This window comes from Idiotropiscis lumnitzeri, chromosome 1, assembly GCF_059441095.1.
Source record: "Idiotropiscis lumnitzeri isolate Australia: NSW breed Sydney's pygmy pipehorse chromosome 1, RoL_Ilum_1.0, whole genome shotgun sequence".
Taxonomy (NCBI): domain Eukaryota; kingdom Metazoa; phylum Chordata; class Actinopteri; order Syngnathiformes; family Syngnathidae; genus Idiotropiscis; species Idiotropiscis lumnitzeri.
Genome location: NC_142391.1, coordinates 25,007,746 through 25,022,852, shown reverse-complemented (window position 1 = coordinate 25,022,852; position 15,107 = coordinate 25,007,746). Strand labels below are relative to the sequence as shown.

Here is a 15,107-nt window from a genome sequence, read left to right as displayed (position 1 = left end):
AAATCAGTGTCCTATCACTGAGATTTGTAGAACAGGTCTGAGGGCGACTCATGTGGACCTTGGGGTATATCTGGTGTTCATGAGCCCCTCGTGGCATTGGTGACCTCTGCCTAAGGGCTGTCGTTTTTTAAAGAGTCCTTTTCATCATGCTGTTCACATTTTTATATCATCATGCTTAACGCCTACCTCGCCATTGTGGGTCTTAAAGGGGAAGTCAACCCCAAAAATTCTTTGCAATGAAATGTTCTATGCACCTTCACTAGTCTAAACATGGCATTTGGATTAATATCGCATTTGTGGAAAGTGAGTTAAGCAGCAACATCTGCCACTTTGTAGCGCATCCTGCAAGGCCTTGTGTTGCAATAGTTTTTGGGGCTGTTTGACTAAATGTGTAAATGTGGCTCACTAACAGCAACTCCATCTTGTTTGTGTTTTGTGAGCCTAATTTGCAGCGTTTGTAGGCGGAGGAGCATCTAGGATGATGTGGGCGGACGAGCTAAAGCCCTTCTCTGGCACAAAGCAAGTTAAAGAAAATCCAGAAAAATAATGGAAAAAAAAAAAAACACAAAAAGTTTTGCTTGATTTGCATAAACATCCATGCTACAGCCTGTGTACCTGAGTGGCCACGTGTACCGGCTGCACACTGAGCGTCGTTGATGAGCACTTCATGAAAACAGGCCCAGGGACCAGTCGTTAGCCACATGCCGCGGCGACGCCCCCACTATCCCCGCGGGGACCGATATTAAAAAGCGACTGATATTCCGGAAGCAGCGGCGTAGACAGGCATATGACGCATGAAGGAAGGATGAAGGCGTCGCCACGCTGTCTCTTGTCATTTGTTTCATGTGCAGGAAGACACTTTATTTTGAAAGTGACGGCAATGGCAAGTATGAAAGCCGCGCTCTGTCACGTTGAATGAAGCACCACGTCTGCATGCGGCCATTGAACACACCACGAGCACCTGTTATCTAACTCACTTTAATATTTTCTCTTTGATAGCTGCTCCTTCTTCTCTTTGCAACATCTTTTGTTTGCAGGCTTAATCATTTGCATAATGTCGTGTCTTCCTGTTCCTTAGACAGTACGTGTTTTACTCCACAGTCATTGCCAGATTTATTTGTAGAATCAAAACCAAAAGCATAATGGCTAAAGAAGTATGGCTGTTGAAGCAAAGTTTTGTGTGTAGACCGGCATGTGATTTTAAAAGTTCTGGCAGAGTGCAACAAGCAGGGGCGGCGCAAGGATTTTTTTTCTTTTGCCTATGGCGGGCTTGACCTATACTAGCCACTGACCTATACATGTTAGAGCACAGGTGTCAAACTCAAGGCCTGGGGGCCAGATGTAGCCCGCAACCTCATATCATGTGGCCGTGAAGGGCAACTCATGTGCGTCAATTTCCTGTTTCTAGCACATTTTCTTCACTTTTAACAACATTGAGATATGAGATATTACTGTTTATTTGTTACCAATCCTCTCCTTTTAAAATAAATTGAAGAATTGTTGAACAAACAATTACTTACTGGCTTCTGATTTCAAAACTGGCTTTCCAACAATTTGTTGTGTGTATGTGATAACGTACGGTGATACATTTATATGGGTTCACAGACATCATGGCCCTCTGAGGGAAACCATAACCACGATGTGGCCCGTCCACAAAAATGAGTTTGACACCCCTGTGTTAGAGAGTTGATAGAAAAATAAATATATTTGGAATATCAAATGAAACAAATACAATGCTGCAAGAACTTAACTAGAGCTACACAAAGTTTTGTCGAGGCTATAATCCCCCCGTTCACCCCCACCCCCCTCCCCCAATTCGCCAATGTGTAGTGCCATCCCTGGTGACAAGAAAAAAATGAAACACAAGAAAACCAGGTTTTGTTTGACTTATTTTCTTTTCTCAAAACAATGCCCTTCCTTCTTTACCTGCCGCTCTCCACTCCTCTCTCTCTCTCTCTCTCTTCCTCATAATGGCCTCTTCTCTGCTGAGGTCGTGGGATACACCCGCAGGCAGCGCCCGGAGACAGCGAGTGAAGAATTTAATTTGGACCGATGTTCTCCCCCGAGGCGCTGTGGCGTGGGCTCTGCCTTCTATAGATTAGTGACACATTGCACTGTCCCCCCGAGCGACGGCGCACACAAGCTCTCACTGGCTCTTTTGTCACTTTTTTTTTACAGCGCTTGCCTCTCTGCTTCTTCTTCATTGCTGTCAATTTCAATCTCCCGCCACTTACGCTGAGAGATGAATGGAGGTCCGCACGGACTGCCACTGAGAGGCAGGCCGGCTCACTGGCGAGGACAATAGCCAGATCGCAAAAATGTTGACATCCAATTTTAATCGGAGAGACTAAAATTCAATTGGAAAATACAGTAGAGGGCGCTGGGCCAATTTTGGTCTGAATTCAAATGTTCCCATAAGGAGTTAGAGGAGTCGCTAAAGCTTTTATTCGCAGTTAATAACTGGACAGGCAACAATTGAAGTCACATTTCAACATTATTAACAATCCTGTAAGTGTTGAAAGTATTTAACTGCTGTACAATAAAATTATAAGTGTAGCTCTCTTCACAACAACACTGTCAAAGGCGGTTCTTGGGAACCAGCGTTTATTGCTTTCACATCTTCTGCCGTGCTCATGACTTGCACATGCCATGAGAACTACCTTTGTAATGCAATAAAACAGTGCAGATGAGACGCACGGCGTCAACAAAGTAAACAAAAAGCACACAAATAAATACCTCGTTGGCAGCTTGCCGTGAAAACAAGTTAAATGTCCGCTAATCCGCGAAGGAGTTCCTTTTAGTCTTTGGTAGCGTCCTTTTGACGTCAGTTTAACTTTGAGCACGAGCATTAGCATTATCATTCACAGGTGGACATGCCCAGTTGAGTTGCAGTTAATGTCCTTGACTCTAAACTTTAAAACCTGCATATGAAATAAAAGTTCCGGACAAGAAAAACAATATGACATTATGAACATATTAACATGTTTCCTTGTTGTTACATTTAAATAAGACATCACCTATAAATACATAAAATTATCTAATAATTTCCAACATAAAATTCGGTCTATGACTTATTATTTTCAGATCTTAATAGTTGCGACCAACGCGTACAATAAGTAAATTTACTTGTCTTCTGAAAGTGACCGCCAGAAAACAAGTGAAGGTGTTTAATTGATAATGCCATGGGTCTACGTACGTTTGAGTCCAAAATGATGCATAGCCTTTTCAAATTAGATCAAGTGAAGTTTGGAGTGACGATCTTCTTGCTCGAAAAGAAATCACCTAACTTAACTTTGCAACTTTACTGTCAAAAGGTTTAAAGTGAACATTTAATTTTCTTAGCTAACGATAAAGGGGATTTACATTGTAAAAATTGCTAGCCAGATTTGAATATAGCCACTCGAGTCTTTGACCAAAGATTTGTTATTTACTAATTTGCACAATCGCGATTGTCAAACATGGCCGTTTTTGGCATCTGATTATGAAAGTGTGCGATCCTGAAAACACAATAACAAACAAAATAACGGCGCTAAGGTAGCATTAGCACTGTATACTAGCCAAAGTTAGCAATAGCTGTCATGTTGTTGGCTCAACCTTTTGTTGAGTGCTTTATAAAACAACAAAGTGCTGTACACATTATCAAACGTAAAGCAAGTTTTAATCTATCAGTTGAAAAAATAAAAACTGGGAATGAATTCACCTCAATCCGGAATTCCGAATCCTCTCGTTTACCTGAGGGTCCTTTCTCTGCCTCTGTTTGCGTGTGTTTTCGTGTGTCCAGTTATTGTCAAACAAGATATGGATATTCTGCCACAGACAAGAATGAGCTCTGAATTTGCTGTAAGTGCACGAGAAATGAATGACACCTTGTCAGTCAAGCCTTCTGTCCATGGTTAGTTGTTTTTTCTCAGTGTGGTATTTTATTAAAAATGAAATTAGAGGCTCAAGGGCAAGTTTTTTTTTTTAAACACTTCTTTTTCTTACACTGTACTAAAAAAAAGCAATATACCCTTTCAAGTCAAGGTGTTAAACTTCTTTATTTTGCTTGTGTGACGATTCAAAACCAATTTATGAGGTAAATCAACTTCAAATTTCACTCATGCAAATGAACCATTGCTCATCCTGCCCCCTCTAGCTCAGGGCCAATGCGACTGACTTCTTTTGTTACCATGGTGACGAGGCGCAGAGTTACTTGTTGAGCCCTGAGTCTTAAAACGTCCGTGCGAACGACGAGTCCCCATAAAGACAGTAAAGCATTAGTTGAATTTTAATTCTTAGCGGGAGCACTGTATCACCAATCTGTCAATTATATTTGTCGATTAGTATAGCTAGGTAGCATAGTGATCTAGTTAGGAAGTCTTCCTCGGGTTTGACTCTTAGAGCTATCCTTTTTGTATGGTTTTCTCATAGCACATACACTGTATGTATGTATGGCCACATTTGTTGTGTGCGTGTGTGTGTGTGTGTGTGTGTGTGGGCGCATGCGCATGTTTTTGACTCTTTGGGAGTACCTGCGGCATCATCATTACTTTGACAGCTGACAAAAAAAAAAAAAATCCATAGTGAATCTATAAGTCCATTTGGTACCTGGTCTGCCATAACTAGAGGCCGCAGTTGCCTGTAGCACTGCATGTCATAAAAATGCAATGAAAAGAATGTCAATAAGTGACAAACGTGCGTCTCTCACCCTGTGGCGTCAACGCACCACAGTGCCCGTCATGGTGATGGACTTCATTTTATTTATGTTCCGCCACACTTCATATACTCTGTTTTCGTCAGCAGGCTTGCTTTTTTTTATTTTTTTATTTATTTCTCTTTATGACATCTGTCTTTTTGTCAACTCTCCATAATGTACTTTTCTGAGAGCAATATTGCATTGGCCATATTTTCCCCCTTTTTATTTTTTCCAAGCACATGTCCCTGACATTAATGAGGTGCTCTCGCCTCGTCGGTCCGTGTGACTGATTCGTGTCTGTGAGCCGCGTCACACCGGACAAATTGCTTTTCATAACGTATGTGACCTTTATGAAGGCCACTTTTTTTTTTTCCTCCAAATCCCTGCAGACTTCACCCGGCCAACTTGGCTTATTAGCAAGCGCAGGATTCTGGCCTTTCTATTCACTTGATAGTCAGTTATTTACTGTGGAATCTCTAAGGTTGAACACGAGCTGTGCAATTTGGTTTGATTTCAAAACACATTTTCACACACGATTTTAGTGAATTACAACATGTTGAAGCTTTTTTAGTTCTTATAAAATAGACAACTTAGTTTTAAAAGTCAAACAAAACGTGTGCGGAGCTCCCAGGCTCATAGTTTAATGGAAACTATCTCTTTAAAGTTTACTACAGCAAATAGTTTTCTATTAGTTGTGAGTTTGTGACTTTTATTAAAATTTCATTCAAGTCCGTTGTCTCCTGTAGTGCGAGTGACTCGAGGTGAAAAAGCAAACAGGGAGCTTACTTCTGATTGGCATCTACTCACTGCGCAAGGAACCAATCAGATGGCGCTGTGGGCGGGCCAATCTGCTTCTGCAGGCAGGCCACAAGCACACCAGAGTGAGAGAGAGAAGTGTGCTGCATTGAGCCAAAATGAACCAGCTTTTAATTTATCGGCCTTGAAAGTTAAAAAAAAAACGCCAATGCCGATAATCAGCAATATGCCAAATGTCGGACCTGATAATCGGCCAAGCCGAAAATCGGTCTATCAGACAGTTTCACATTTTGTTTTTCTACGACACACTATGTAATAGAGCTGTAACAATCCATCAAAGTTAAGATGTGATTTGTATTACAATTTATGACCTTTGCTTTGATACACAATTTGATTTTTAAATACGTTCATTCTATTCAGTGAAAGTGGACTGTGCCTGTGGTTTCTTCTGTGGCCCACTTAAGGTTTGGCACTACCGTACTTGTTGTCCTGTCAAGTTTATTCGCTGCTTATTTTCCTTTATTACTTCCCTACCATCGGTGCTTTATGAGTCATGGTGTGCGTGAGTGACGCATGTAATAATAATAATAATAATGAAATCCCTCTTTTAATATCCCGCTAGTTACACTGAGCAAGCAGAGAGGGTTGTTGTCATCATAACTGATATTAGTGCTGATAAAGTGGAAAATTCTGGAGACACATGGCTGCTATTATTATTACTGCTTGGCAGCTCCCATCACAGCATTTGCATGCAGCCAACGGATGAAATGTGCCTGTGTTGATATGTGAACGTCCGTTGGCAGCATTATGAGATTTGTTCCAGTCAGCAGCATTCCTTCCGAGTAAAAAGAAAAAAAAAAATGTTGCAAATATTAAGGGCATAAACACAACAAAATAGTTTACTTTCGGTTTGATGACGAGTGACAATGTCACTTACATTTGACCTCTTTCCTCGCTAATAGATACCAACCTCCTAATGCAGTGTTTCACAACCTTTATTGTGTCAAGGCGCCGAGTTTACGTTAAAAAAGGATCACCAAGAAAAATGTCACAAATAGTGGATGCACAGTTCAATATGTGCCTTCTCCATTCAATGGAGGAACTGTCACTATATGTTCCTGGCATGATCTTAGATATTTTATTGTTGTACGTCAATTAGATCTGGACCAATGAAGTGAACTTGGATAATTGGATACTTAATCATCATTATATTCATATATTTTCTAAAATATATCAAAATGTTAGATATTTTTTTCCCACAGTAAAATAACATTGGTTATCATATTTATATTTGATCAAATATATTATTTTTTTCATACATACGAATAAAATTGGTATAACATAATTTATTTGATTTTAAAAGGATAAATTATTTGACTTTTATTTCTAAAAGATGGTATGAAATGAATATACTTGAAAATAATATATAGGAATTATTTAGAAATATGGACATATGTTTATATTTTTAGTTATTAAAATACACCCTTAGAATGATTTAAATGAAATATTTCAGATTTATCAAAAACATTGGTTATAAAGTGTAATTTGTAATACAGTTGTATTGTATTGTATTAAATATTAAATATCAGATATGTGGTTATAAAACGTTCTAATTGATTCATTGCAATATACCATATTTCTAAAGATTATTAGCTTCGTATGCCTCTTTTATGAATACTTTATTAGTAAATTTTTATATAATTTATTTTTAGCTCAAATATTTAATAGTACGTTTGCACTACAGACCATTACATTTTTTTTAAATATTGTTCCATAAAATATCAAGTGGAAAAAAATCTGAATATTTCTCTTAAATATACTAAATTTATTTAATGTTTTATTCATAAAATGCATGGCCCATTTCTTTATTTTCAAATAAGACATTGTACAGCACATATATTATCACATAAGATATTTATATTTATATCTTTAAAATGAATGCCATGCAACCATAGACTGAAATGGAGGTAATAATGAAGAGATTCATAAGAAAGTTGACTTCTCCCCAGAAAGAAGTAAGAATGTTTTATTGGTGCACAGATGGAGAAGTTGCGTGTTGTGCATTTTGAGGTTTTATGATGTGTGGACACTCTCTAAGTGTGAAAATCTCCTCTAGCCGAGAAGTGCCGCTGCTCATTGTTAGTTTCCCGCTGGCTGCCTGTTATAAAAACAAGCAGAGTGGAGAAACAAAAATAGAAGCTGTCGGCTAAGTGATGTGTGAGTTTGAATTGGCCGTTGTCGTCGTTAACCGTGGCCCGCATGTTTCCAATCACACACATATTAGGTGCTTAGCTAAATGCAGCCTCTGCGGTGCGTCTTATTGGTTGCATACCTTTACGACGAGTACGTCTCATGTTGGCATTGTGACCGTCTTGACAGTAAAGGCTGTCACTTTCTCTACTTCCACTGACAATAATTCAACTTGGATTCTTACATGACGACTTGATGTTCTGATTTGAATGTATTACAGTGGCGTCTTGGGATCAAAGTTTACATTGCTCCACATAACCACACTCTCAACTGAAAAAAACTCGAATCATCTTTCGACAAGATTTTAATTTGCATCGGGCTGCTCGTCCAACTCGACTGTTGATTAGATTCATTCGTCTGCAGCCAATCGCATTGTGAGCAAGAACATTCAATCAATTGATCAATCAATTATGCTCTGTACTGCTTCCGATTTTTCTTCAGCTGTCCATTCATCACCCTCTTCAAGCTCTTGTCCGGTCCAGCGCGATGTAGTCCGCCAGATGTGTCCGGCAGATGTTTGAGTCGTAGAGAGTTTACATGCCGGCAACAGCACCCGTCCACGCAGGTGTGCTCATTCTGATGCAGCAGCTGCGTGTTTGGATAAAGACAGATGTTGAGCAGTAGCAGGTTGATGATTTTGGGAGCTAAGCAGCCACACAGACGGTCAACGGGGAGAGTCGAGATTAATAAAGATGTAAAATGAAAAAGGCGAGCTGCTCGTTTTCTCAAGTGGGCCCTGTGGACTTTGTGAGGCGGGGGGCGCTTGTGGGGATTGGTGGGGATTTCCAGGTGTGGTTGTCAGTGTTTGTACAGGACACAGTGACTGCCAGGGCTTTCAGACAGCTTACTTCATTATAGCACACATTCATCACGGGGAGACTTGCGCTTGAACGCCTTCCAAGCTCGTGTTACTTGGAGGTGGATTCACTTTTTTATTTTTTTTGTACAGCCATGCAGACTCTTGATTAGTGACTGTAAAATCTAATGACGGCCAGGATTACTGTGCTTTGAGCTCGCGGTGTTGTACAACTACACTTCATCACTTTGAGGTTGCTTCTTGCCAATGTGCACCACTGCAAAGCCGCAACTACAATAATAAGCATAGTGGGAAGGCAAGTCGTCTTCTCTGTCCACTTTTAAAACTCATTTGTAGACACCTTTTTATTCTTTAGCTTTCGACTCAACATGAGACTGTCACTGTTCTGCCGTTCTTCTGGTATCTATTGTTTATGTGTTTGACACCATATGGAAAGCGCTTTCTTACAGCTCCAGCTGTTGTCAATGCTCTGTAGAAATCTTAAAGGAAAAAAAAAAGAAAATTTGGCGTAATGGGGCGTTTGCGCCATTGTGTTTTCCTCGCTGGATCCCTAATTTGCATCAAAATCAGTGTGGGACGCGTGACTACACCATGCCGGAGTTTGCGCCCGATATTGGCACATAAACGCTAATATCTCTCCATGATAAGGTTGGCCGTGTCCGTGACGTGGGCTATTGGAGACTGCCTTCCACGGTATACAGTTGTCACTGGAAGTATTATAAAGAAGAGTATAAAAGTCAGCCCGTTTCCGGAAAATAGTACAACTAGAGTACCGACTGAATATGATGCAAACAGAGCCCATATCCAGTATGTTTTGTCTCTGGCATATTACATTTAAAGGGGCATCATTAAGGCCTTATGACACTCACCGTACCTCGGCTACTAAAAGCTATTATTTCGCAGATGCTTATCGGCTACATAATGGCACAGCAGCTGTGCTTATGCAGCACATTAGCAAGCAATTCCTGGGACAAGAAAATGTTCACTCTTGGTTAAGTAAATATGAAGTGATAAGCCAACACACAAACACGTGGACATGTAGCATGAATGGCAAGATGGCCATTTTGAAGGAAAAAAAAAAAGTGCTTTCCATTTAATGGCTGACCAGTAACTTTTCTTACATAATCTGTGCAGAATTCCATCAAGAATTGAAATGTAACTTCTTGGAGGAGAGAGAACAAAAATGAACAGCTGCGGCCTTTACATTAAAGGTGAAGATGAGTCAAAAATGTTCTTTACAATAATATGTTTGATATGTCTGCACTTCTGGTGAGTGGGTTTGCCTCACAGCGTGTAAAGTTTGCATGTTCGCCCCATGCCTGTGCTTGTTTTCTCCAAGTCCTCCGTTTTACTCCCGCATTTCAAAAACATGCATGGTCGGTTGTGATTGTGAGCATGGACGGTTGTTCGTCTTTGCGTGTGCCCTGCGATTGGCTAACAACCAGTTCGGCATGTACCTCACCTACGAATCGAAAACAGCCGGGAGAGGCTCCTGCGCGCCCGTGACAGTCATGAGGAGAAGCGGATCAGATAATGAATGGATAGATGTCACTAGTTTAAACACGGAATTCCGATTATTATTGGGTTTGTCGCATATAAATTGAAGCAGCCATCTTGACATTTGCCGTTGCGTGAAAATGACATCACAGGGCGCGGGTGAACGGCCGTCATGGCTCACCTTTTCTCTCGGTTTTGCGACGTCTGCAAGCTGAGCTTTTTCTGCTTCATTCATATTCCACAAAGACAATATTTTTCAACACACATAACATTTCCCAAAGGACAAATGTCATACAGAAAACATCTCTTGTGTACAAAATAGTAATGTGTACATCACTATGTATCGTGAGACTGTTGACTTACATGTTTACAGACGTGTATATGCAGTCCACGTCAAGTTCAAGTTTCCAGCAGGGAAATAACAGAATTTAACTCTTTATGCTCTGTACTTTCCTGTTAAATAATAATCGGAAAAACATATGAACGGTTCCACACAATTATGTGTTGTTAGTTGAACACAAACCATTTTTCTTTGCTTTCTTGGTGCAAGCTCCATTGAGTTATTATATTCTGGTACTTCTCTCCTTAGTCTCCAACCGTGTGCATAAATGAAAAGCGGAATCACAGCCCTGGTTAGAGATGATTAAATATGGAAGCCCAGCGAGGAAGCCGGGCTAAATGACAGCTCTGCTATGTTAATCCTAAATGGATGGTGTGGCTATATTAAGCCCTCACCATCAATTATTCACAAAACAAGACTGATTCTTCTTCACGTGAAGCTAGCAGGGTTCTCTTAGGTGACACCCGTTCACATGTTGTGACTTTTTTTTGTCGTTTGTAATTTTTCAGACACAGCAGCTCTAAAGATGGGCTGATGGTGTGAAAATCACTCGTAATATTTTTAGAAATGCGGTACTCATCCCTCTGTGGAGTTGACAAATAAGCCTTTGTTTGTCTCTGCTCGTAAGCAGCGTGTTGCCATATGTTGGCTAATAGTCCAACAAGTCTGGCTTTGTGCTCTAGTAACCAGATGGCCTGTGATGGAAACCCCAAACTGCAAAAAAATGAAGACAAAAATAATACATGCACAGTTGTTTTCACTTTCTACTAGAATTGGAGGTGGTTTTACGTTACATTCATAAAAATAAAATTACAAAAAATAAATGACGGTATAATTGATTGCTCAAAATCATCCTTGATGAAAAATTTACTTTTTTGGAGAAAAATCTGTGCTTTTTGTTAAGGTGTAAATGTGCCAATCAGAAAGCCCCGCACATTGAAGGTTTTACATTTCGGCCGTCCATTTTTTGGTTCTGTGCCTCTTTTTAATGCATTAATTCTTAATCGACACCCCCAAAACACAATATATTTTCTTTGAGGATGATAGTAATCAGTACGTGAGTATTTCATTTTATTTACAGCCCCACAAAACACTTTTGATGTTTATTATTTTTAATCTGAAAAAAGATTTTTTTCGTTGTATATAAACACACATTTTTTATTTTATTCTAAATCCTCCCAAAGTAATATTTTTTATTTGTGTATTTTTAGTGTTAACACCCCAACCAAATGTGCTTTTCAAGGTTTCTTATCATTTTAAGCACCCTAAACACAAAAGTTTTGTTAACGATCCAAGAAGACAAATTTTCTTCGCGAATTACATTTTTAATGCAGCCAAAAATCCCCACATTTTTCAGCGGATTTGATTTTTAATCCAATAAAATATGTGTATTTTTAATTATTTACTTTTTTTTACATTTGTTTCCTGTTCTAAATTCTTTTAAATATTTTTAATTTCTTTAACCCTGAAAACACACATTTTTCTGTGCATTTCATTTTCAATCCACCCACATACATATTTTTCTCTATATACTCAACATTTGTTTTTCTTTGTTTATTTTATTTTTAGTCTCACATTCTTACTCCTGTACTAACTATTGTCTCTTAACAATTAACTAAATCAGTGAACTTTACTTTAAACACTAGAATCTCATTGCTTTGGTGTTTCTATTTTGGTTAGCACTGGTTATAATCCATGAGTCATAATTTACCGGGGCATAACTAGTAAGGTTTCTCGCCCTCAGGATTCTCCTCCACCCAATGCGTACAACATAAACAGGACAGCTCAGGACCCAAGTGAACCCTTTGCAGCCCGGAGTAAAGAAGCCAGAAGACGACAAAGCAGCTTTCTTTCTGCGGCACCGCGACATACTACTTCCTTTCTACGCTGTTTGCACAATGGACCAGGTATTCATCAATCCATCCATCAAGCCCAGCTTTTTCGAATTATAGTATATCAGTGACATTTGTAAATATCCTTGTTCCCAGTGATGTGAACTGGACCCCACCACCTCTTGGGTTGCCACCCTTTTCCTTACTACATATTATGGCGCTGGCTTGCAATGCCATCATGGCTCACTGGTTGAAAATCTCTGATCTATCCAGAAGCAGTTGTAGAAGCGGGAGTACAGTGAGAGTACCGCCCTTCTCCCTCCAATTAGCTCGCCATCTCGGCGGGCCTCCGAGCCAATATTGACTTCAATTACAGTCTCAATGAAGAAAATGTTGTTTCAAAATGAATAGATTCCTGACTTAGTTGGATAATTTATGACTTGGCCCATTTCACCATGGGACTCAACCCATGAGGCACCTCCAACCGTTTAACCAAATTCCAATTTGCATATAAATAGATTTGCACTGTTTGCTGTGCTGTTTCCCAAACACACACACGCACCTACACTCATACACTTTGAAATGTGCTTAGTCGCGCACACATGCACAACCATTTTCTCCATTACTGAATTTGCATATATGAATAGGTCCACAGTGTATGGACCATTAGGGAACATTATATTCTTCATCATTCTAAAGGAAGCCAACTATAAAAGCACGTTGCACATAAAGTCCCTGCAGGATGCCATATGTTGGCCTAATTAGAATATTCACACGGTGGTTACTACGTATGTGTTGTTTCTATTTGGTCATTACCCTTTAAAATCAGAAAACCCTATTTTTGTGCTCAATACAAGTGCAAGTCAAACGCAGTTAGAAATGGGCGCTTGCGCCGTTGTGGGACTGAACACAGCCAAAGTATAATGGACTTACTGGAGTCTGTGCAGGAGTTGTGGCGCATTAAGTGCATTCATGAGGAACTTTAAAGAAGATCTCCACGTGCAGATGATGATGATATAATATAGTATACTGTCCAGTGTGTAATCTTATTGCCCACAAAATAAAATAAAATAAAAATGCATTTTTTGGTCGCACAGGGCCAGGTGATTATAACCCAAGTGTGAGAGCCTCTCCTCCAATGTCTCTGATGTCCTCCAGAGAAGAGCGCTTCAAAGAGACCACCAATACCAATCCAGGACCTGCCGCTTACCAGGTGCGCGTCATACACACACATTGAGTGTGTCCTTGAATTCGAATGTGTGTCATTACGTTTATCAGTTCAGATGCCTTATGTTTTTCTCAAGACATTCTCCGTCATCTATTTAATATTAATATATTTAATTATATAATATACTCAATGTACCCAAAAGCTTAATTTCGACCTAAAGATTTTTTTTATTTTTCTAGTTCCTATAATGGAATAATAAGAAAGTGGCAAAAGGTGTGATAAATATGCTTCGTATGCCTAGCATTTTTTAGATTTTTTTTTCTAGAAGATTCTGGCAACACTAGGGTATTCTAATAAACTCCAAAAGTACAATAGTAAAAATAAACTTGAATGAGTAACTTTTGATAGGGAACTTGATCAAAATGTGGAAAAAAGAGAAATCACTATTTCAAGTTTTACAGCCGCTGTCATTTTCAGTTAAAGACATATAGAGCGTCATCAAAAAATATTTGTTGAATCACTGTGCACAAATCTTAATTGTGATCTTTATGATGTAATGCATTATGAGTGGTGTCCTGGCTGGACCACCAACATGCTGGGCCAGGGTCTCCGTGGTAACAAATGAGCCAATAAACAACATTGTCAATGTAATTCCGAGGCGGCTGTGAAAGCGTTATCTTGTATTCTGTGTTGTTTTAATGAAAGTAACAACTTTGGGCGACAAACAGTGCGGGTGAGTGGGAGAGCGCATGTTGCTTGCGGTCTTCGCTGACTTTGTATAGTCAACATCAAAGACAAAAAAAACAAAAAAATAGTTCACATCCATGCTAATACATTGGTGTTATCACAGAGCTCCGGCTTTGCACCGCCCCCAAGCCTTTGTGCAAAAACAGTCGGAATAAACTCTAAAACCGTCTCGGAATATCATCGTCCATGTCAGACGTTCGCCTCGGTGTGACCAAGTGTCCTCAAGCCGCAGTCGTAATTGACTTTCACGGGCTTCTTCATTTACATTACGATGAATTGTGACACTGACGTCTTGTGTTTTGTCTTTGTGTTGTGTTCAGTGTCTGCAAAAATGACACAAGTGAACACTTCTAATTAACTTCTATTTAATTTCGCTGACTTGGTAGGTGGAAAAAATGAATCATTCCTTTCAGTAAAATGTTTAAACACAACACTGAAACATTTCAAACATGTCTCGCCATACGTTTAAAAAAAACGGTAACTGAGCTTGAACCTATTTTACTCGTACCTCAAATTGTGAGTGAGACAGGTCACTGGGCAGATGTGGCGTTAGGAGTTGGCTCACTTTTTTTCTAGTGAGGAAATGCTTGAGGTGGTGAGAGACCGCACCGCAGTGCTTTGTTTGAATTGGAATGAGACAATGCGTATGCGTGTTGATATTGAAGCCAAGCTAGCTTGATCAATGCCAATAAACATTATGAGTCTTATTCGGAGGAGCAAAGCCAGGGTCATAAGTCAATTTTGTTTAATGTGATGTATATTGTTGTGTAATGCAGTTCCATATGTAAGGCCTTAAAATACATTTGAAGTCAGTTTTTGGTCTTTTTAGTCCTCGCCACAGTGGTCTGCTTCAGTCTAAGGCAGGGGTGTCAAACTTATTTTTGTGGACGGGCCACATTGTAGTTATGGTTTCCCTCAAAGGGCTGTTATGTCTGTGAACACATGTAAATGTATGATCACCTTACATTATCACCTACACACAACAAATTGACGGAAAGCCAGTTTTGAAATCAGAAGCCAGTCAG

The 15,107-nt window shown here is 39.6% G+C and overlaps 1 protein-coding gene across 1 annotated transcript in view; it reads left to right on the top strand.

The window, feature by feature from the left end:
- The window catches only part of stpg2 (sperm-tail PG-rich repeat containing 2), a 38,317-nt gene that overhangs the window by 18,550 nt on the left and 4,660 nt on the right, over positions 1-15,107 (top strand). Inside the window, exons 11-12 of the mRNA XM_088303903.1 lie at positions 12,080-12,242; positions 13,265-13,380. Coding sequence (XP_088160029.1) covers positions 12,080-12,242; positions 13,265-13,380 — 279 coding nt within the window. The remainder of the gene's footprint in view (positions 1-12,079; positions 12,243-13,264; positions 13,381-15,107) is intronic.